The sequence below is a fragment of the Amblyraja radiata genome, chromosome 19, assembly GCF_010909765.2.
Source record: "Amblyraja radiata isolate CabotCenter1 chromosome 19, sAmbRad1.1.pri, whole genome shotgun sequence".
Lineage (NCBI taxonomy): Eukaryota > Metazoa > Chordata > Chondrichthyes > Rajiformes > Rajidae > Amblyraja > Amblyraja radiata.
In genome coordinates this window covers 22741199-22766099 of record NC_045974.1, presented here as the reverse complement: position 1 = coordinate 22766099, position 24901 = coordinate 22741199, and the positions used below count along the sequence as shown (strand labels likewise).

The window sequence follows — 24901 nt, the reverse complement described above, 5'->3', positions numbered from 1 at the left end:
AGAGAGGTCGGGAGTCAGACGCGAGCTGTACCCCCAGGCCCACAGCCAGCGCAGAGAAGCAGCGCTAAACCCAGCTCACTCTGCCTGTCCCACCAGGTTAACCTGCCTGGGCTTGCGGGAAATATGGCCAGCGCAGAGAAGCAGCGCTGGTGTCCCGTCAGTCCAGTCAGGGCTGTAGGTTAACCTGGCGAAACAGGCAGAGTTAAGCTGCATTTAGCGCTGGATTGAGCCTCCGAAGCCTCGCGCATGTGTGTGTGAGTGTGCTCATGCGCGCGCGGCTGCCAAAAATGGTGTCCCCCCTGTCCCCAGGTCCCCTCCATGTTTTGATAGCCAGTTCCGTGCCTGCTCCCACCATCATCTATTGCGACAAGTGATGGCTCCCACTGATTGCCGCCGGAAGCTTGCGTCCTTTTCAGCGAGGTCAAAATTTGTAACAAGATGGACTCGAAAGAAGAAGACTCATTCAATTAAATACATTTCTTACAAACACAATATGCCACTTGCCCCCCCCTCCCCCTAATCAGGTGTTGGTCTTCAGTGACTTGTGTATGAGCACACTTGGGTCGTCCTGAACCAACACTACCCAATCTCTCACCACTTAACAAATACTCTGTTTTTCAGTTACGTGTAATCAAGTTATTTTATCTACCATATTCTCGCTCATTCAGCTAATTGTAACACCTTCGTGATTCAATTAGAAAGACTATGATGGTTGTAACTGATTAAAGAGTAAAGTTGAGGCACAAGGAACTGCAGATGCTGATTTTTGCAATAAAGAGACACAAAGTAACTTAGCGGGTCAGGCAACATCCCTGGAGAACATGGATAGAAATATAGAAACATAGAAAAATAGGTGCAGGTGTAAGCATGTAGGTTCAGGTGTACCCTGTTGCTGCTTTCTCCCCATATTCTGCTACCACCCAGGGGCGGAAAATCCGGGGTGGGGGGAGGGGAGAGCTAAATCTTAGGGCCAAATCTTAGGGCCAAAGGTGATCTTTTGGGTCAGGATCAGAAGAAGGGTCTCAACCTGAAATGTCATTAATCCTGAAACTGCAGATGTTAGAAACTTGAGCAAAAGTTTTGTTATTGAGTTATTTATTATTGATTAAAAAACAGAACAGAACAGCATAGGAATGGGTCCAAACCTATTGTGCCAAACATGATGCCAAGGAAACGGGTCCCATTGCTTGTACAAGATCCATATCCCTTTATTCCCTGCATTTCCACATGCCTATCTGAAAGCCTCTTTTAAACACCACAAGCATCTGCCTCCACCACCACCTCTGGCAACACATGCCAGATACTCACCACTCTCTGTGTGAAAAAAAAACTTGACTGCTGGGGAATTTTCCAGAGGTCAGAAGGACTGTGAGTTCCCAGTTTGGCTATATCATTGCAGCTGTATCTTTAACTGAGTCTGTCTCCCAAATAATCCTTCAGCTGTTGTGCAAATAATAAGCTCAAAGCTCCCAGCTCGGCTGGGCTCCACCACCCAGCAGATTGTTGAGGCTGGAGTGGGTGGGAGAGTGAGGAGAGAAGACCCGCAGAAATACCCCATTTCCACCTGGCAGAAGATGCCAGCAGCCGCCAAATCCATCCTGCCTGCCAATCTCCCAAAGCCTCTATCGTATGCACGGGGCCGTCTGTAGGTTGGGTGTAGTAAATTGAGGAGAATCTGTATTGCAATCCTTAGCCATGGTGTTCAAAGTTATGCAAACACTGGGGTGGAGAGTTGACAGTGATAACATCAGGACATTTGCAATTGACTGAGGTTACAACATTGCGAAGCCACAACTGTGGAAATTATAAAGTAGAAAGAGTTGTAAGAACACTGCAGAAAGCCATCTGCACTCTTTAGACAATAGACGCAGGAGTATGCCATTCGGCCCTTCGAGCCAGCACCGCCATTCAATGTGATCATGGCTGATCATCCCCAATCAGTACCCCGTTCCTGCTTTCTCCCCATATCCCCTGACTCCGTTATCTTTGTGCCAAAGAGAAATTGAAGAAATTGAAATTGAATACGAACATGAAGAAGACACAAAGTGCTGGAGTAACTCAGCAGGTCAGGCAGCATCTCAGGAGAACATGGGTAGGTAACGCTTCAGGTTGGGACCTGACCCAAAACATCACCTATCCATGTTCTCCTGCGATGCTGTCTGACCCATTGAGTTACCAGAATGCTGTCCGGAGTAGAGGGTTTCAGCTACAGGGAGAGGTTGGATAGACTCGGATTGGTTTCTCTAGAACATTGGAGGTTGAGGGTAGACTATAGAAGTATATAAAATTATGGCTAGGCATAGATAGGGTGGACAGTTAGAACCTTTTTTCACAGGGTGGAAATGTCCAACAATAGAGGGCATAGCTATAAGGTGAGAGGGGAACATTTAATGGAGATGTGTGAGTCACATTTTATTTACACATTGCCAGGGGTGGTGGTGGAGGCTGATACGATAGTGGTGTTTAAGAAGCTTTTGGATAGGCATATGGAAGTGCAGGGAATGAAAAGAGATGGATCATGTACAGGCAGATGAGATCAGTTTATCTTGGCATCATGATTGGCACAAACATAGGGGGCCGAGGGGCCCGTTCCTGTGCTGTACATTCTAAATTTTAAGAGCTTTCATTTTGATTAACCGGTGGGGTGTGGCATTTTATATTATTGCAGTTTGTATAAGTACATTTCCTTTCTTAGAGTGTGTAGTTCCTCTTTAAAACTATACGTAGTATTCTGCATGTTTAGTATCTTATACCCGTTTCCCTTCATGTCTTTGATGAGGTGCTAATCAGAACTTATTTTCAAGAACAAATGTCTCCAGCTCAAACTCATTGCACAATGATTTAAACTGAAGTTTCATTCTTCATAATTCGGAATGCCCCAAGGAAACATGCTTCCCTTCTCTATACCCTCTCTAGCATAACCATAATGTAGTGAGATTGTTCAAATGATCAGCATTTCTCTCAGTACTGTTCTCATCACAATGTGAGATGCATGCGACATGTGAGGCATCAGTGCATACACGCCCTTAACCACCCTCTGCATCCACAATGAGCGATTTCAAAGCTGTTGTAGTCTGTAGTTCCCCATTATTCTCATTTTATCTGATTTCATCACTTCCAGCTATCTACCTCATAGAGCCTCCAACCTTATCATTCCCCAGCCCCGCACAGTTCGATTTTATCTTCTCCCCAAAATCCACAAGGAGAATTGTCCTGGCATACCTATTTTTCTGCATGTTCATGTCCCACTGAATTAATTTCCACATACCTCGACTCCATCCTATCCCCCCGGTCCAATCACTCCCTATGTCCAAGACTCTTCACACACTCTTCGTCTCTTCAATGACTTCCGTTTTCCAGGCCCCCACTCCCTCATCTTTACTATGGATTTCCAGTCACTCTACATCTTCATCCTCCACCAGGAATGTCTTAAAGCCCTCCGTTTCTTCCTCGACTGCAGAACCAGCCAATTGCCATCTACTAATACTCTCCTAGGCCTAGCAGAGCTGGTCCTTACCCTCAATAACTTCTCCTTCGACTCCTCCCACTTCCTCCAAATTTAAGGTGTAGCTGTGGGCACTCGCATGGGCCCTAGCTATGCCTGCCTCTTTGTAGGGTACATCGAACAATCACTGTTCCAGGCGTCCAATGGCCCTATCCCCGAATTCTACCTCCACTACATTAACAACTGCATCGGTGCTGCCTCCTGCACCCATGCAGAACTCACTGACTTCATCAACTTCACAACTAATTTCGATCCTGCACTCAAATTCACTTGGACCATCTTCGACATCTCCCGTTTCTAGATCTCACCGTCTCCATCACAGGAGACAGACTATTGACCGACATCTACTACAAACCAACCGACTCCCATACCTATCTAGACTACACTTCTTACCTCCCTGCTGCCTGTAAATACCTATCCCCTACTTCTAATTCCTCCGTCTACGCCGCATCTGCGCCCAGGATGAGGTTTTCCATACCAGGGCATCGGAGATGTCCTCATTCTTTAGGAAACGGGGGTTCCCCTCTTCCATTATAGATGAGGCTCTCATTAGGGTCTCCTCGATATCCCGCAGCTCCGCTCTTGCTCCCCCTTCCCCCATTCGTAAGAAGGACAGAGTCCCCTTTGCCCTCACCTTCCACCCCATCAGCCGTCGCATACAGCATATAATCCTCCAACATTTTCGCCCTTCTCCACCTCTCTCTGCTTTCCGCAGACATATTTCACTCCGAAACTCCCTGGTCAACTCGTCCCTTCCCTCCCAAACACCCCCTCCCCAGATACTTTCCCCTGCAACCGCAGGAGATGCAACACCTGTCCCTTTACCTCCCCCCTCGACTCCATCCAAGGAACCCAACCGTCTTTTCAGATGAGGCAGAGGTTAACTTGCACCTCCTCCAACCTCATCTACCGTATCCACTGTTCCAAATGTCAACTCCTGTACATCGGCGAGACCAAGTGCAGGCTCAGCGATCGTTTCGCTGAACACCTTCGCTCAGTCCGCCTTAACCTACCTGATCTCCCGGTTGCACAGCACTTTAACTCCCGCTCCCATTCCCAATCTGACCTTTCTGTCCTGGGCCTCCTCCATGTCAGAGTGAGGCCCAGCGCAAATTGGAGGATTATATTTTACTTGGGTAGCTTACACCCCAGCGATATGACCACTGACTTCCCTAACTTCAAATAGCCCTTGCTTTCCCTCTCTCTCCATCCTCTCCCCCTTCCCAGTTCTCTCACCAATCTCACTGTCTCCGACTACATTCTATCTCTGTCCCGCCCTCTCCCCTGACATCAGTCTGAAGAAGGGTCTCGACCCAAAACATCACCCATTCCTTCCCTCCAGAGATGCTGCCTGTCCCGTTGAGTTACTCCAGCATTTTGTGTCTACCTTCCCCTTTATCCTCAACTGATTTGGTGCTGCAACATTTTTCCCTTCATTTCAGACATGAAGGATTGCAAATTTGATCAGCTCTTGAATTCCAAAACTTCACGAGACTTCTCTCACCTTTCACTTTCCTCAATACTCACCACCCCCCCCTTCTCCCACCAGTCACTTTCCCTGCCATGTTGTCATCATCCCTTCTGCTCTTCCCCTCTCTGAATAATCAGTCCTCGCAGAGACCTCAGCACTGTTCCATCCAAATCCTCATCTCTGTTCTAATTTGTCGTTGAACTTTTCTTTCGCCCCTCTGCCTCTGAGCTCTTTTCCTCACCCCAGACTGTCGACCCGATCTCCTGCCTCCTTAATCCTCAATTTCCACGGGACCCCTGCCTTCGGTCTTTACCCTCCATTGATCTATTTATTGTTAACTGCCAATGTCTACACACTCCTCAAAAATTGCAGCACTCCACTGACTAAGATATCGTCATCATCAAACATGTTGATTGATTGATTATACCTTTAATAATCCTTTACAGGAAATTACAGTGCCACGACAGCTTCAAGACAGACATAACACCACACATTTCCTCAAATAGCTTCCATACTTAACAAGTTAAAATACAAGTTAAAATACAAGTTAAAATACAATGAATGAAAAAAAGTGCAGTTATTTATGCGCATTATATAACCTTATAGCAGCTGGTATACAAGACTTCCTATGTCTCTCAGTTTTGCACATTGGTGCAATCAGTCTCTGACTGAAGATGCTGCTCTTGATCACCTTCAGGGCATGGAGTGGGTGAGTGGGGTTGGTCATTATTGAACCCAGTTTGTTCAGTTCTGGCCTCTGCCACCTGCTGGACCGTTCGTTGCTCAGCCCCGACCACTGAGCCGGCCTTCCTGATCAGCTTGTCCAGTCTGTTTTTGTCCGCTATGCGGGCGCCATCTCCCCAACAGGCCACAGCAAAAAACAGAGCACTGGCCACCACTGAATGGTAGACATTGCACAGCAGGGGTTGGCAGATGTTAAATGACCTCAGCCTCCTTAAAAAATACAGTCGACTTTGTCCCTTCCTGTACACCGCCTCCATATGACCCTTCCAGTCCAGCTCACTGTCAAGCTGCACACCAAGGTACCTGTGGTTAGCGACCACCTCCACCTCAGTGCCCTTAATGGTGATTGGTGTTGCTTGAGTCCTCCTCCTCCCCCTCCTGAAGTCCACAACTATCTCCTTGGTTTTTGTGGTGTTAAGATGGAGGTTATTGTGTGCACTCCACTCCACAAAGTTGCTTATTATGTCTCTATACTCCTCCTCATTTCCCCCTTTGATGAGGCCGACAACAGCTGTGTCATCCGAAAATTTCTGCAAAAAACAGCTGTTGGTGTTATATTGGAGATCTGCGGTGTAGATGGTAAACAGGAATGGAGCCAGCACAGTTCCTTGTGGAGCCCCTGTGCTGCTCAAGATGGTGCTTGAGACATTGTTCTGTAGGCGCATGTACTGTGGTCTGAGGGAAAGGTAATCCAAACACCACAGTACCAGTGATGGATCCACTTTCATCTTCTCCAACTTCTCCCCTAGCAATCGGGGCTGAATTGTGTTAAATGTAATCCTTACAGATGCATCAGTAGTGTCCAAATGTGTGTACACCCTCTGCAACATGTAAATGAGGGCATCATCGACACTGATGTTAGGCTGATATGCAAATTGTAAAGGATCCATTTGAGTTGACACACTAGTCCTGATGTAGGAAAGGACAAGTCTTTCAAATGTCTTCATAATATGTGAAGTGAGCGCTACTGGTCTGTAGTCATTGTGGTGAGTGGGATGGGTCTTCTTTGGGACAGGTACCAGGCAAGATGTTTTCCACAGCCTTGGAACCTTCTGTAGACGCAAGCTCAGGTTGAACAGGTGTGTTAGAATACCACACAGCTCTGAAGAGCAGGTCTTCAGTAGCCTTGGGCTGGTGTCATCGGGCCCCACTGCTTTCCCTGGCTTCAGTCTGTCCAGCATCATCTTGACCTGAGCAGTATGAAGAGTCATAGGTGGGGCTGCTGGTGGAGTGGGAGGTGGAAAGAGGGGACTCCGTACAGGTGACATCTCAGGAGTGTTGGAGAGAGGGAGGGGAGGTGGAGAGGAAGCAGCAATGGTCAGCAGACCAGGTGGGGGAGGCTGGGGTGGTGTGGGGCAGTCAAATCTGTTGAAAAATCTGTTCAGATCATCAGCCAGACTCTGTTCACCATCAGGCAGTGTACCGCCCTTCTGCTTCATGCCCGTGATCTTTCGCATTCCAGCCTATACCTGGTGCACCCTAACCAGTGTGTTGCAAAGTTGCAACATAATGTTCCAATTTTAATACTTTCATTGGAGCATTGCAACACATAACATTGGTGAAACCAAGAGCAACTTGGGCAAACGATTTGTAGTCTGTAAAAGCGATTTTAATTCTCTATTACACTTCGACTGTGTCTATCTGTGTGGTTCCTGCACTATTGCAACAATCCCGAGGTATGGCACTTCCCCATATGACTGCATACAGTGCAGCCTTCAGGAATGTAACAAATTTTGCAACTTCTACATTATTTCACTTTTTCAGAAGTAGATATTTCTGTCGTGTTTCATTTGTGATATTGGCTCACTTTTTCTCTCTCCATTATCATAGCCTAGCGTTATCAAGGTGCAACAGAGATTCATATACACCTCATCTATTGGAGTTGGTGCTCCCGATTTGGCCTTCGGTACATCAACGAGTACAAGGTTAAACAAGGCGATTGTTTCACTGAACACACACTCTGCCCACCAAGGCTGGCAGGGTCTCCCGGTTGTGAACAATTTTGAGTCTCTTTCCCATTCGCATACAGACCTTTCTGTCCAAGGCCACCTCCAATGCCAGAACGAGGCCGCAAGCAGACTGGAGGAACAGCACCTCATAGTCTAATTGGGCAACTTACAACCTTACAGACATAGAATTCTACAATTTCAAGTAAAAGCCCAACAAACACTCCACTCTTCCCCCTGCCTTACCCCTAACCCGGTCGGTGCATACACATTTCTCCCACTATCTTCTACCACCTTATTCATTTTGCTCTTTTCCCCTCCTGTGTATGCTCATCTTCCAAATTTCTCTTTTATATACCCACACTCCCCTCACCCTGGTCCCATTTCACCCATATCCCCCCTGCTTTACACGCCTCTTCTTTCCTTATCTGACATCCTTTTGTCTCCATTTCACTCTCGCCTTTGTCACTTACTCCGCCAATCTTACCCCCCCTCCACCCATCACCTGTATTTACAAATCACTTGCCAGGTTTGTCCTGCCCCAACCTCATTTTTCCCAGTTTCCAACCAGTCGGAAGAAGGGTACTGATCCGAAACATCATATGTCATATGTCCATTCCCCCTCCCACAATTCCCACAATTGTAAGATAACACTGAGTTATGAAAAAAATGATTCCGTGTGATCACACACGTGACCAGTCCAATTTGACCTCTGACCCTGAACAAACATTGTCAGCATAACATAAAGATTTCACTTGATAAACTTTAAAAAAATACGAATCCTATATACAGTACAAAACAATATACCTGTAATGCTTTCAGAATTAGAAGAGATGCATTCCACAAATGTTCATATTTTTGGTCCCACACGTGACTAAGTATGGGCCAATAGTGATATTTCAGGAATCACTAGTCAGAAGTGGGTAGACAAAAGTGCTGGAGAAACTCAGCGGGTGCAGCAGCATCTATGGAGCAAAGGAAATAGGCACCCGCTGAGTTTCTCCAGCACTTTTGTCCTGCACCCGCAGAGTTTCTCCAGCACTTTTGTCTACCTTCGATTTTCCAGAATCTGCAGTTCCTTCCTAACCAGTCAGAAGTGGGTCCAGACTATTGGAAAATTGCCAATATTACCCCACTGTACAATAAGGGAGCAAAGCTTAATAGTGGAAGCTATAGGCTGGTTATTCTGACTGGAGTGGTTGGTAAAATTTTAGTCCATTATAAAAGATGAGGTTATGGAATACTTGAAGTTCATGATAAAATAGGCCTAAGTCAGCATGGTTTTGTGAAGGGGAGCCTGACGAATATGCTGGAATTCTTTGAAGAAGTAAATAGCAGGACAAAGGAGAGTCGGTGGATATTGTTTACCTAGATTTTCAGAAAGCCTTTGATAAGGTGCCACAATTGAGGCTGCTAAGGACGATGAGAGCACATGGTATCAAAGGGCAGATACTAGCATGGATAGCAGGTTGGCTGGATGGCAGAAGACAAAGAGTGGCAATAAAGGCTTTTTCTGGTTGGCTGCCAGTGACTAGAGGAGTTCCGCAGCAGGTCGGTGCTGGGGCCGCTACTCTTCACGTTGTATATTAATGACTTGGACGATGGGATTGAAGGCTTTGTGGCAAGTTTGCGGATGGTACGAAAATAGGTGGAGGGCAGGTAGTGTAGAGAAAGCAGGGATTCTGCAGAAGGACTTGGACAGGTTGGTAGAGAGGGCAGTGAAGTGGCAGATGGAATATAGTGTAGCAGTGTGGCATCATGCAGTTTAATAGTAGGAATAATGGTGCACACTATTTTGTCTCCAGAGAATCCAGAAATTGGAGGGTCAAAGGGACTTGGGAGTTCTGGTACAGGATTCTCAAAACGTTAATTTGCAAGTTAAATTGGTAGTAAGGAATGCAAACTCAATGTGAGCATTTATTTCAAGATGGCCAGAATACAAAAATAGGAATGTAATGTTGAGGCTCTATAGAGCGCAGGTCAGGCCGCATTTGGAGTATTGTGAGCAATTTTGGGCACCATATCTGAGGAAGGCTCTGGAGAGGGTCCCAATGAGGTTTACAAGAATTATCCCAGGAATTAATGGATTTACATGTGTTGAGTGTTGGACGGCACTGTACTCCCTGTAGTTTAGAAGGATGAGGGGGATCTCATTGAAACTTATCAAATAATGAAAGGCTTAGATAGAGTGGATGTGGAGAGGATGTTTCCACTAGTGAGAGAGTCTAGGACTAGAGGCCATAGCCTCAGAATTAAAGGGTGTTCCTTTAAGAAGAAGAGGAGAAATGTATTTAGACAGAGGGTGGTGAATCTGTGGAATTTGCCATAGAAGGCAGTGGAGGTCAAGTCAATGAATATTCTTAAGGCAGAGATAGATAATTGATTAGTACCGGTGTCAAGGGTTATGGGGAGAAGGCAGGAGAATGGGGTTAGGAGGGAGAGATAGATCAGCCATGAGTGAATGACGGCGGAGTAGACTAAATGGGCCGAATGGACAAAATCTGCTCCTAACACTTATGACCTTGCTGCAGCTCTTGCTCGTTTTTTTAACTTGCACTTTCTCTGTAACTGTAACACTATATTTGGCACTATGCTTATTTCCTCTTTTGCATTACCTATTGTACTCATACGTGGTATGATTTGCCTGGATAACATGCAAAACAAAGTATTTCACTATAACTTGGTACACGTGACAATAATAAACCAATATCGATGCAAACTGTGCTAGAGTCTATCATTGGTATAAACCAGCATTGGCAGTCCTTGTTTCTAGAATATACCGGAAATGTTTCTGATGACCCAAGACTGTCAGAAATTCAAGGTGCTGCTGCGAATATGGACAGAAATTCTTATCTCCCCACCGCATATAACAAAAAGGCAGATTTTGAAAATAGAATCAAAGTACTGCAGCAGGTCCAACTTCTATTAGGTAGTGTAATTAGCATTGCAAATGGCTAAGTGCACTAGAGAGCTATCAAACAAGAATTAATAGTGAATTAAGAACGAAAAATGCTGGAAACTTTCGATGTGCGAGGCAGGATTTGCATGAAGAGAAACAGATTGTATAAAATCAGACATAATCTGAGGGTCATTGATTGAAGCACTGCCTTTAAATTCTACATTTGCACCCATTTTTCATTTATTCCCATGAAATATAGTGTTTCTATTTTGATAATTGAAAACTTTTTTCTTAAACTTGTTTCTCTTTCCAAGAGTTGCTGCTTGATTATCTGTGTTCATCCGACATTTCTGGGTTTTTTTTGTTACTGTACTGGGTGAGACCCTCAGATATGGTCATTCTAATGCACCTGCTATCCCTGTCCTTCTAATTAGGTGAGGTTGCAAGTTTGAGAGATCCTACTGAGGACACTTTGGTCCTTGGGTACCAGAGAGTCATAGACTCATACAGCATGGAAACAAGCCCCTCGGCCCAACTTGCCTACACCAACCAACATCTACACTTACAATAGTCCCATCTGCCCCTGTTTTTCCTATAACCCTCAAAACCTTTGCTATCCATGTACATGTCCAAATGTAATTTAAATGCTGTTATAGTACCTGTCTCAACTATCTCATCTGGCACCTCGTTCCATTTACCCACCAGCTAAACTAAACATATATCCTCTTGTTCTTGAGTCCCTACTCTGGGTAAAAGACTGTTCATCTATCCTATCTAATCCCAACACAATCTTATACACTGTACTGCAATAAATATAGCCCAATCTCTCCCTATAGTACAGGCCCTCAAGTCCTGCCAACGTTCTCTAAAATATTATTTGCACTCTTTCCAGCTTAACAACATCTTTCTTATAGCATATATGGATCCTGTCACTTCTGACCAATGTGGAATGTCTGCTGTGTTTCAACTCTCATTCCAACACAGTGCAGTATTTTAATATCTCTAACCCACAAAAATGATTTTAGTGAGCACAATTTAAGTTTTTCCCACTGGTTCAAGAGAAAACATTATGTTAATAATCTCTAACCAAAACAGAGAGTGTTCCAAGTATTTGGGGTTTTTGAAGATAGTTGGCATGAGTCATGGATATTATAATCAAACAGTGAACATTTTCAGACAATAGGGCAACATGAAGCAAGACATTATTACTCTCTGCTGAAAGCTTTCATTGTATTTTTCTGCACACTGCTGCAGATCATCATGCAGTACAATACTATATTTCTTTTGGAATAATGTCTTTGTTCCTTTTGGCTTGGAATCTGAAGCACCCAATTCAGAGATCACAAGTTGTGGTCAGCTCTTTCTGGTATTTCTTGTAAATTAGTCCAAAGAACTATGTTAATCAAAAGACCTATGTTAATTAGTCCAAAGACCTAATGTCTCTAGAATGATACAAGGAATAAAATTGGATTGAACAAAATAATGGCTTGATTGGCAGATGGGTGGAGTAAAGCTGCCAGGGGAGGTAGTTGAGGCAGGTACAATAACAATGCTTAAGAGACAGTTGGACAGGTACATGGAGAGCAAAGATTTAGAGGGAAAAGGGTTAAACCTGGGAATATGGGACCAGCATAGATGGGTATCTTGGTCGGCACAGACGAGTTGGGCTGAAGGGTCTGTTTCGATGCTTTATAAACTTGACTCCATAACTAAGTGCTGGAGTAACTCAGCGGATCAGGCTGCATCTCTGGAGAACATGGATAGGACACCTTTCTGTGTTGTCTGGAGATGTTGCCTGACCAGCTGAAATACTTCAGCACTTTGTGTCCTTTTGTGTAAACCAACATCTGCAGTTCCTTGTTTCGGCACCTCTCCATGTTCTCCAGAGACGTTGCCTGACCTGCTGAGATTCTCCAGCACTTTGTGTCATATTTTAACCTCAGGATGAACCTTTAAAATGTCATTGGTAAATTGGATTTTTATCAATGTGACCTAATTCAATAGGCCTCATTCTGTGAAAAGTGAAACTGAGGCATGCTGAATATGAGGGAAAAAGAAATAAATAACTAGGCACGTTAACAGTTCAGAGTGACAGTTTTAGTAGCTCCTGAATTTTCCAATCTACACATGAGCTGTGATATTTAGTGTTTCTGGGTGGTTAATTTGAATTCATCGATCATTTTGAAATATTACTTTACTTGCCATCTTGTATTTACTTTCATGTCACTGCATCAATTTGCCTGTAACTTGGATATTCTTTTGAGCAAAAGGGAATTACTGCTTTATTATTTTAAGCTGTTGCTCATCACTGTGGAATTAGTGGAATTTCTGTCCACAGCCATATCAAGTAAAAACAGGTCTTCAGCAACTACAACACTTGAAGAAAGAAGTAAAGAATATGTATCTTTTCAATCTCCCAGAATGTTTCCCAGTTAACTAATGTTGTTTAAACTGTACTTACCGATATTCAGTAGTGAAGGAGAACAACTTAAGGCTTAAAAAAAAACGTGCAGAAAATATTTACGAGGGGGTTGCCAGGGCACTGGGGACAGAGCTAAATGAAAGCACCCAGTTTTTCCAAGAGTAGGGGAATCAAGAACTAGAGGACATAGATTTAAAGTGAGGAAGGGGATGATTAAATAAGACCGTAGTGGGCAACTTTTTCACACAGAGGGTGATAGGTATTTGGGACGACTGTCAGAAGTGGTAATTGAGGCACCTACAATAACAACATTTAAGAGGCATTTGGACAGGTACATGGATCGCAAAGGTTTGGAGGGAAATGGGTCAAACATGGGCAAATGAGGTTAGCGTAGATGGGCATCTTGGGCAAGTAGGTCCAAAGGCCCTTTCCTTGCCATATGACAATAACATCAACGTCAAACAAATGGCAAAGTGACAAGTTTTATTTTCTTTCACTGGTGTTGACTCAAGGATTAGTTCTACGCAGAAACTAGCAGAACTCTAGTGTTAGAAATACTCAGCAGATCAGACCAACAACCGTGGAGGGAGAACGGAGGGAAAAAAGGAGGGAGGTGTCACAATATGAATAAATCATGCATTACAGCTCAAAAAACTATTTTAACAGACTTGTCAAGTATGATTTTCTTTTCATAAATCTATGTTCACTCCATCTTTAGACTTTAGAGATACAGCATGGAAACAAGCCCTTCTGCCCACCAAGTCCATGCCAACCAGTGATCACCCCATATATTAGAACTTTCAATTACAAAAGCCGATTAACCTATACTTCTGTAAAATGTGGAAGGAAACAGGAGCACCTGGAGAAAACCCACGCGATCACAGGGAAAATGTACAAGCTCCACACAGACAGCACCCGTAGTCAGTATCAAACTCAGGTCTTTGGCACTACAAGGCAGCAAATCTATCGCTGCACCACCGTGCCACCCATCGAATCTTCCAATTATTTTCCACGTGCACTTCCTTAACAATAGATTAATTACTTCAGGCTAACTGGTTTAGAGTTTCTCATTTCCTTTCCCACTTATTTCTTAAATACATTAAATAGGTATATAAAACTATGAGTCTTAGAAAGCCACATGTCTATTTCCTGTGGTAAACATGTCTAAAACGAGAGGGCATAGGTTTAAGGCGAGAGGAAGGAGGAAGGAGGTTTCAAAGGGTAGGTTTTTCACACAGATTAATAGGTATGTGGACAGGGTTGCCAGAGGTGTTGGAGGCAGCCTTGTCACAATTATGAGACACCTGAACATTCCATGAATGAGCAAAGTGTGGAGGGATGTGGAATTAATGCAGGTAAGTAGAGTTAGCATAATTAGGCATAGATTGCCCAGACTATTTTATATTCTTCCGGTTCAGCACACTTTAAATTATATATTTTTTAAATATTACACGGCAGTGTAATAAACATTTTAGTGAATCAGTTGAGTTTAAACAGATCATGGGGAGAAGGCTCCATTGAGTTTAGAGTGTGGTAAATGGGACCATGGTGAGTGTAAAGGAAGCATGGGAATGAAGCAATGGGTGACCTTAAAGGGAATATGGGAAATGAGGCCCCAGGAAACGTGGGGAACATATCTAAATGAGCCAGATGCCGGAAAAATAATTGGATGGGGCAATTATGTGTGTTTTACTATAAGAGGGCAACATTTGCTGCCTTTCATGCAGTTGAAAAGGATTCTTCAGTATATGGAATGTTGACATAAGACAGCCACTATCTCCAAAAGGCAGCTGTTCTTTCGCAAGTTTAGAATGTAGGTCACTTTGTCTTGAGGACGTATCAACTTTCCAGGCCTATTTTTCAGGGCATAAGGATCAAAAACCAGGCGCCTAGTTCTTTTTCCCCCCAAATAAATTTTATTCAGAATAATAACAAAAATATATGAAGCACGAACAATGCAAAAATGCTTCCAACATTCTCAGCAACTATACGTACATTCATTGGCGTTGTATTAGGTTGAGTTCACAAAATTATCATTATAGGGGGGTTGCACGTAAGGTCATCGGATCAAAGGGCGTGACGCACGGAGCAGCTCAATCCATGTGGAGTACATGGCTGCCTCGGCACACACTGTTAACACACGGAATGCGTACTTTCTTACCTGTTAACAACCATCGAAATGGTCAATTTTTGAGCTGTAAATAATTGTGGGTGCTGTCATTGAAAGCGGGAAGGTATCAGGTTTAAACTGGTGTTATCTCATGGTGTAGCTTCTTTTACAATCCGCGACTAATAGCCGCATTCATTGTCGTGTCCAGACAGCACCATCTCGATAAGCCTTCTCTATATAAAGCAAACTCAAATTCAGAGCAATTTGATTGCAATATTGTGGGATTATTTTTTTGGGTGACTAAGCGCTCTGAACCAAATGCTCTAATATCTTTGCTCTGAACCCGAGCACCAAGGTGTAAGCGGCTGAAGGAGCGCATCCCTCGGTACAGCCCCCACTCTCCCCCCCCGGGGTCAGTGCTGTCCGGCCCCACCCGCCCACCGCCCCATCTCCCCCTGTGGGCTGCACTGTCACTGGCTGTGGGTCGGCAGCGCCCACACACGGGGCCGGGTGGAGTGGGGCCGCGGCTCCGGGCAACGTCAGCTGCATCAGAGTTGGGGACAGTCTGCTCCCTCCGCCCACCCAGACACTGACCGCACTGCACCGACACCCCGACCTCCTCGTACAGACACCCGACCTCCTCCTCTCCCCTGACCTCTTACCCACCCCCCACCCCCCACCCCGGCCGAGGGGATAGACTGCCCATGGTCCGCGAGTGTCCAACCAGTCCGGATGCTGGGACAGAAGAAGGGCCCACTGTGCTGGCACCCATAGGAAATGCTTACCTGCAGTTCATCGCGTGTACTCCAGTTGGCATTGCGTGGCAATAGTACGGGTCACGGGTCGTGACCTCGACTGCCGTTCAACCTCCCTATATCCAGCACCTTTGCCACTCATGTGGCCCCCTGGGGTGATATCCCTTCCCTTGTTTGAGGGGCGTCTCCACCACACTCTGCCCCCCAATATCCAGTAGTGGAAGGACACTAGATTGGAGTATCCCTTACCACATACTCCTGCAGTCTGGAGCGGGCCAGTCGGCAACATTCCCCGACGGACATCTCGCTCTGCTGGGAGGTCAAAAAGTTTTGGGCCGATCAAAGAGCGTCTTTGACTGAGTTGATGGCCTTCCAGCAGCACTTGATGCCTATCTCCAATGTGTCCCTGGGAACAACCCGTAAATCAGAGAGTCCTCTGTTACCAAGCTGTTCGTAGTAAACCGTGACAAGGATCCTTGCATCATTCTCCAGATGGAAAGTAACTAAAAGGATATAAATCAAGAGGGAAACAATTTTTCACCCAGGGAGTTTTATTGGGTCTTAGGACTCACTGCCTGAAAGGATGATGGAGAGAGAAACTCTTACACCTTTAAAAAGTAGTTAGGAGTTGAAGAATGTCACCCTCTGGGACCTTTATTAGGCAGTATACTTTCTGCATATTTTTAGTCCTTTGACAGGTTTTTAATCAATTTCCTCATTTTTAATCAACTTCCATCAATCATATTTAAAGTGACCTATGGGCGACGCAGGTTAGTTTTCTTTTTGAGATCTGTGGGTTTTTTTTACTGCTTCTGCGTGGGTAGGTATTTCACTTCTTAAAATACCTTGTATCCGGGATCATTGTATAGATTGGTGCAACCCTTCCCCACGACAAGCGAGATCCAGCAACAGAGAGGCGGCGCCAAGGGTATGTGCCCAGCCCATGATTAGTAAACGGGAAAAGTATTCTTAAACACTGACCATCTTTGCTCTCCACCTTAACATTGAACGGGGGGGAAGCCCCCACTTTCAGCGGCAGACTGTGTTACTTTGTTGGTGTGAAATTGGTAACTTCCTGTTGCAAATTTTCTGGTGTAAGGACTTCTCTATACGGACGTGAGAATGTCGGGCAAGGTTTCACTGCATGCACTCTTTTACCTCGCTGTTTTTGGAGTGGGAACCACAGTTGACATAGACGACGAGGATTTCATCAAGAACTGCGTCGATACCCACAATCTATACCGCTCTCAAGTCGACCCTCCCGCCAGCGACATGCTGTACATGGTATGAAGAAATAACGTACTTCGCGACACTGCAACACAATGTCAAGAGATGCAATGCTTGTTAATTGTACGGTTACAAGGTGTTTAGAGAGAACTGGGGCTGTGTGGTTTTTAAGTTGATGTGAGTACAAAGGTTGGGTGTGTAGGCATTGACTTTCTTTGTAAAACGGTTCGCGCGGTTGTAATGCCGTTCAATTTGTACTGTTAAAGCACCGCCGGAGAACGTGCACTCAGCTGCTTTCTTTGCGGCGCTTCGTGAAACCAAAATTGGAACCAAAAAACTGCAGATACGCAAATCTGAAATAACAACAGAAAATACTGAAAACGCTGAGCAGATCGTGCAGCGTAATATAGAAAGAAAGAAAAGGGCTGAACGTTTCAGGTCGAAGTCCATTTCTGAGAATAAGGAAAGGACAAGTTAACGTTCAGGGGGGGTGGGGGTGATGGAAAGGAGGAAGGGACGTTTACCGGAAATTACTTGCAGTTATTTAGGTCTGTTCACAGGGACAATTGAGTTACTATAAGAAAAGCAAAATACAGGTGACGCTAGAAATTTGAAACAAAGACCTAAAGTGCTGGAGGTGGTGATTATAAATTCATAATTTCAAAGTTATGGGAGCAGAAATATGCCATGCAGCCCATCAAGTCTAGTCCGCCATTCAATCATGGCTGATCTCCCAACCCCATTCTCCTGCCTTCTCCCCGTAACCCTTGGCACCCTTACTGTTCAAGAATATGTCAAACCCCGCCTTAAAAATATCCTAAATAATAAATTTTGCTTCAGAAGCGTTTTATTTTATGTATGTAAAAACCTATTTGAGAACTATGGGCGATTTTATTATTTTACAGCCAGATTTATCACTTCTGAAACTTTTTAGATACCAAAGGAATCAAGAAAAAACACAAATAATGCCTAACTGTTGATGAAATACAGTGAGCAAATGCGATAATTCCCAATATTTTCAATCTTGATATCTGCACGGCCAATGTTCGCCAAGCACTTTAGCTGTTGTTGTCCCTTCAGCTGCTGCTTCTCTCTACTGTCATTTCTCCTCACTTTTGGAATTCTGAAGTAGGATAAATATCTCTCACGCTTACCCCAATTTCCATAATTATTATTGCACAAAAATTGACATTTTTGACCGTTTTTAACGGGCCCGCTACGCTGGAAACAATGGTAAGTGCTTACCTGCAGTTCATCGCGTGTACTCCAGTTGGCGTAGCGTGGCAACAGTATGGGTCACGGGTCGTGACCCGACTGCCGTGCAACCTCCCTATATCAAAATAGACACAAAGTGCTGGAGTAACTCAGCAGATCAGGCAGAATCTCTGCAGATCAGGCAGAATCTCTGCATATGTGATCTTTCAGTTTGTGACTCTTCATCATCTGCAAACCAACATCTGGATTTACATGCAGATAGAATAAAAAGGGATTCGTGTAGAATGAGTGGTCGATGGCTGACACCAACTGATTTAGTTTGCTGAAGAGCTTGTTTTCATGCTTCTATGACTTCAAAGAGATCACTTCTGAACTAGCTGTTTAAAATTTATGTTAAGAACTAGTCTAATAATTCTTTATGGCTTACCCAAAATAGTAATTTTGTATGTTCTTATTAAAAGAAAAACAACCAAGTTTCTCCACTGAGTGCTTGGTCATTTAAAACCTTTCATTATTTATCCTCCTCAAGTGGAATGAGTAAAGGAAATGTGAACGTAAACATTATTCATTCTCAATGCAAGTGCAAACATTCTTCCCGTTAATCGGTGTACTGAGAACACAACAAAACATTTTGAATGCAGAAGGTTTTTTAATTCTTAGCTGCATTTCTCTAATTCAAGTGTTAATGTGTTATTTTTTATTCCAGTCGTGGGATGGGATTCTTGCTGAGGTAGCCCTTGCATGGAGTAAGAAATGCATTTTTGAACACAACAGCGACCTACAAACAAAAGGCAAACTTCATCCAGTATTCAACACTCTTGGGGAGAACATCCATGTTACAACAGGTTCAAAAGTAAATGTTACTGCTGCAATCAAAAGTTGGTATGATGAGGTTAAACATTACAATTATGATTCTCGAAGATGCACAAAGGTGTGTGGCCACTACACCCAGGTAATCTATTTTGCACAAATAATTTAATCAGTCAAAATGATAATCAAAAATAGTGCTATTATTCTCAACAGCTAGTTTTTCAGCAATGAGTGATTTATTCATATGATATTGTTCCGATTATTATATTATGTATTTAAATGAACTACATATGTTACCTGTCCATTTCCTCCCCAACAGTATGGATGGAAATATTTGTGGATTGGCTTCCTTTTCCAGCCCCTAGTGAAGAATAGGGAATTGGTACTGGTGATATCACGATGTGTAGAAACGAACTGCAGATGCTGGTTTTAACAGAAGATAGACACACATAGCTGGAGTAACTCAGTGGGTCAGGCAGCATCTCTGGAGAAAAGAAATAGGTAATGTTTTGAGTTGAGACCCTTCTTCAGATCCAAAACTTCACATATTCTTTTCTTCAGAGATGCTGCCTGACCCGCTGAGTTAGTCCAGCTTTTTGTGTCTATCTGCTGATATGTCCATGATTATTATCACTTGTATGAGATGATTGTTGTCGGGTCAGAGAGAAACTAAATGTTGAGTGGTAACCAGGCACAACAAGCTAGATTGCTCATTGACTGTCGGAAATTAGCAACTTTTGTATTTCTTGAACTGGCTGCTTTGTAATTGAAAACCTCTTTCTAGGCTAATGCTTAATTTCTGAATCCTCATAATTCAATTCTAAAACTTTTTTTTAGATAAGTGCCAAGAATATCAGACCTATTCCACGATTGAGCCACAATTTATTAGATCATGGTTCACCAGTACCTCAGTTCCATTTAATGTAAAAGCTTGGTTATCCAACATTTTACAATCTGATTTCAGATCAAGGAGGGGTTGAAACATGGATGGATCAGACTGAATGACACGGCATCTTGAAATGCCAAATGAATAACACCAGCTTCTATTTTCTTGGGTTCTTGTGTGCGTGTTATGTTCAGTAGATGCATTTCATAAAGGGGGGAGGGGAGAGATCAAACATTTGATTAACTGCCACCGACCAGTCATTAAGGGGACTGCACTAATATTCCAGACATCTGTGGTTCAAATCACAGTTTCTATAATTTAACTTTAATAATGTTCTGAAACTAAAGAGGAAACTATAGGATCTTTGCTTTGCACCTCTGATTTCTGGATTCTCTCCTCATTTAGAAATAGTCTACGCCTTTATCTATATTACTAAATCTCTGATCTTGACCGCTTTTGGCCTAATGTGCTGCGATTTCCGACAGAACGCCGCCACCTACGGCCGTCATTTTTGGCCACCTCGCCTAGAGCCCCCCTCCGCCTAACGGGTGCGGAGGATTTTTCCCATCGATGACAAATCAGAGATATTAATGTTTTTAAAAAATTCACCATTCTCTCTGCTGCCCCTGCTGGAGGGAGGGGGAGGGACTATAAAACCAGGAAGTGGTGTGCCTCACTCACTCACTGCAAGATGGATGAAGCCAAGGGTCACGTCTCCCTGAGCTCTGAATAACACTGAACAAATGTCTACACAACTGTGAGTACCCTTAATGTGGTTTGAAAATGAAAATATGGTTTGTTTGAAGTAAAATGGCATTGCCTACAAATGGTTGTTTGGATGCTTTGGCTTGAAGTTGAAAGGCACTACTTACTGCAAATGGTGGCATGAAGTTGAAAGGCACTACTTACTGCAAATGGTGGCTTGAGGTTGAAATGCACTATTTACTGCAAATGGTGGCTTGGGAGCTTTGGTTTAAAGTTGAAAGGAACTACTTACTGCAAATGGTGGCTTGGGTGCTTTGGCTTGAGGTTGAAAGGCACTACTTATTGCAAATGGTGGCTTGGGTGCTTTGGCTTGAAGTTAAAAGGCACTACTGCAAATGCACTTACTTCCTGTTTGCACTGTATATTTATTTTAGATAAAACGCTACTTACGGCTGTGATTTTTGGCCATCTTACTCAGTCCCCCCTCCGCTGAGCAGGTGCAGAGAATTCTTCCCATCAATGAAAAATAAAAGTGTTATTAGTGTTTTAAAAATGTTGAGAATCTCTCCTGTCAATCACACCCTGAAAGCCACACCTTTTCCGGTGGGAGGGGGAGGGGTTTAAAAACCCGGAAGTGTGGGTGTGGCTCAGTCTCTGCATGATGGGGGAGGGAGAGGTCATGACTCTGTCTGAGCTGTGAATCAACTGAACACACTGAATGTCTACTGAACTGTGAGTTTGGTGTTCTGTGTGGTTTTATGGTGGTGTCACCCTGCATGAAATGGTATGAAGCTGCATTTGAATTTGGTGGTCTTGGACCCTGCTTGAAGTGGAATAAAACTGCACTGAATTTGGTGGCCTTGCACCCTGCTGAAAGTGGTATGAAACAGCACTTGTATTCGGTGGCCTTGCACCCTGCTTGAAGTGGTTGGAAACTGCACTTGAATTTGGTGGTCTTGCACCCTGCACATAGTGGTAAGAAACTGCACTTGAATTTGGTGGCCTTGCACCCTGCTTGAAATGGTAGGAACATGGATTTGAATTTGGTGGACTTGCAACTTGCTTGAAATGGTAGGAACATGGATTTGAATTTGGTGGACTTGCACCCTGCTTGAAATGGAATTTCAAGGAATAGTCATGAGTCAACTGCCAGCCCACCAGCCGTGAGTGAGCTGCCAGCAGATCAGGCTTGAGGAACTGAGCTGCCACCCCAAGAACCCATACCAGCACTCCAGAAAGCCCCCCCACTGGCCACCAATATTGGAATTGGTGGAGAGGCGGAATATTGCGTTGGGGGACCAGCCCTCCCGTGTGAACATGGGACCCAACGGGTCCCACTTAGTCTAGTTTCTACTATTAAAAAGCAAGACTCCCCCACTTTGTTACACTATATTCTATCTCCCCAATCTCCCAACCTGTCCAGGTCCTTTTGCAGAGTCCCTGCTTTTTCTACACTACCTGCCCCTCCACCTATTTTCGTATCATCTTCAAACTTGGTCACATTCAAATATAACACCTTTAAATCAGTATTCAATCCCCCTCCTCGCATACTGATCCTGATTTTACCCAACCTTACCTTCCCTCCTATTACTTCTGGAAACTCCTGTGACTTTTCCTGCACTCTCTTTCCCTTTAACTCCCGCATACACTTCTCATTGGTTATGCTAAAACATTAAGTTTTAATACATTGACCAACAATGGCATTGTTGTTATACAACTATTCTGTAGTATTACATTATTTGACAAGCAATTAATCATTCTTCAGGGAACGGGGGTTCCCCTCCCCTACTATAGATGAGGCTCACACCAGGGTCTCTTCCATACCCCGTAACACTGCTCTCTCTCCCCATCCCCCCCACTCGCAACAAGGGCAGTGTCCCCCTAGTCCTCGCCTTTCACCCCACTAGCCGTCACATACAACAAATAGTCCTCCCTCAGTTTCGCCACCTCCAACGTGACCCCACCACTCGCCACATCTTCCCCCCCCGTCTGCTTTCCGCAAAGACCGCTCCCTCCGTAACTCCCTCGTCAATTCTTTCCTTCCCTCCCGCACCACCCCCTCCCCGGTCACTTTCCCTTGCAACCGCAAGAGATGCCACACTTGTCGCTTTACCTCCCCCCTCGACTCCATTCAAGGACCCAAGCAGTCATTCCAGGTGCGACAGAGGTTCACCTGTATCTCCTCCAACCTCATCTATTGCATCCACTGCTCTAGATGTCAGCTGATCTACATCGGTGAGACCAAGCGTAGGCTTGGCGATCATTTCGCCGAACACCTCCGCTCGGTCTGCATTAACCAACCTGACCTCCCAGTGGCTCAGCACTTCAACTCCCCCTCCCATTCCATATCCGACCTCTCTGTCCTGGGCCTCCTCCATGGCCCGAGTGAGCACCACTGGAAATTAGAGGAACAGTACCTCGTATTCCTCTTGGTTAGTCTGCATCCTAGTGGCATAAACATTGAATTCTCCTGAATTGCCTGACCTGCACTCCAGCACTTTGGGTCCTTCCTAATGCAGTGAGGGACTTTTTTTTTTTTTACACACGGGCAAATCCTAATGGGAAGATGGTTAACTGGTGATATTTTGAAAGGATTAAAATATTAGAATAGTTTATTTAAATGAAGTTGATATATTTATGTATGTCACTCTGGTGACATTTATTTTCTCACCAGGGGATTGATAATCGGAGAGTTGCCATGGGAGGAGAATTCATGTAGACTGAACTTATAGTCTCTTGACATCAGGAGAATGAAAGTCGATCTCAATGTAACACTCTAAAATTCTTGATGGAGTGGATATAGGGGTGGTATTTCTCCTGGCTGGATCATTGAGAAACTGTCAGTCTCACAATAAGTGACAAACATTCTAATAAGAAGGTTCTTCACTCAGATACTGCTGTTTTTTCAGATTTCACTACCTAAGAAGTTCTTGGAGCTCAGTCCCTGAATATATTTGAGGCAAAGATAGATTTTTTGATATATTATACTGAGATAAAAGATCAGCTGTAATATTATAGAATGAAAGAGCAGGAATGATGGGCCAAATTGCCTGCTCCCACTTTTGTTTCTTATGATCTCATGGAACATCTGACCCTGGTTTCTCTTCTTATCATTGTTGAAAAGTGAAGAATCTACAATATGTACCAAACTCTGCCAGTGGGTGCTTATATTTAAAGAAATACTCTGTTGATCTTAATTGTGTGCCATTGAAGAGTGGGATAAACCTTTTAGAGCAAGAGCTCCTGTTAAGTTTTCACCTGGAGAGTAATTTGCACCATTTTTAACTGGCTAGGGTCAAAGTGTCCCCATGAACTTTGAAGATTTGCTTGAGAGTAGATTATCATAATGATTGATTTCCCCCCCATATTTTGATTTCAAGCTCGTCTGGGCATCAAGTTACAAGGTCGGCTGTGCAGTTCACTACTGTCCAAACGGAATTACTACCTTCACCTCCCGGCCTTCATCCATTTTTGTTTGTGATTATGGACCACCGTAAGTCTCTCTTCCATTAAGTTCTATTTAGATGGTGCTATTAATAATACATTAATATTTATCTCTTCATTTCCCACAGTGGAAATTATCCACGGCATCCTTATTCAAGAGGAAAAGCATGTACTAAGTGCCCACAAGAATGGTGTGAAAATAAATTGTGCAGTAAGTTTGAGTCACATAATCTCTTCGTATATTTCACCAATCATTCAGACTTTAATACTGACAGAGATGAATTAAATAATTCTCACTTGCAACAAAGATTATTCATCCTTATGTTTTATCTTTCTTAGGAAATGCAACACGTGATGTGACAAGTGAGTACATTTTAATATTAAATCTTTAAATGATTTGTTTTAGAGTGTTAAGAGAGTACAATCTGTTTTTCACATGTCATTTTTTTCTTTTTTTGCAGGACATTCAAATTCCCCGTGTGACAATTATTGTATTACAGTTTTAGTAATCAGACCATTTCTCATTATTATTATTGTCAGTGGAGTATATCTTGCACAACAGAAGTACACCAACATGTTTGCCTATGTATAATACACATTAACCTTCTTCCAGCTCTGTATTTGTTGCCTCCCTGAATGTTGGATTTTGCAGTTAAGAGGAAAAAAGTGAAACTTTCATTAATCCACATGAAAACTAGATCAATTTCAATCGCAAATATATAAATTTTTCAAGTAAACCCATTTTAAAAATTAACATTCTCA

The 24901-nt window shown here is 43.8% G+C and overlaps 1 protein-coding gene across 1 annotated transcript; it reads left to right on the top strand.

Annotated features, from left to right (window-relative positions):
* Positions 1–16735: 16735 nt before the first annotated feature.
* LOC116983993 (glioma pathogenesis-related protein 1-like) lies at positions 16736–24901 on the top strand. Its single transcript, XM_033038000.1, has 6 exons — positions 16736–17136; positions 19001–19246; positions 24076–24188; positions 24268–24350; positions 24479–24502; positions 24601–24901. Exons 1-6 carry the CDS (start codon positions 16975–16977, stop codon positions 24729–24731), a joined length of 759 nt encoding a protein of 252 aa, XP_032893891.1. The 5' UTR covers positions 16736–16974; the 3' UTR covers positions 24732–24901.

Bases quoted from the DNA above. Each gene is read 5' to 3' on its own strand.
- LOC116983993 (XM_033038000.1), top strand. From the start codon at position 16,975: ATGTCGGGCAAGGTTTCACTGCATGCACTCTTTTACCTCGCTGTTTTT. The intron at 24,351-24,478 runs GTAAGTTTGAGT...TATCTTTCTTAG, and splicing joins GTGTGAAAATAAATTGTGCA to GAAATGCAACACGTGATGTG. The intron at 24,503-24,600 runs GTGAGTACATTT...CTTTTTTTGCAG, and splicing joins TGCAACACGTGATGTGACAA to GACATTCAAATTCCCCGTGT.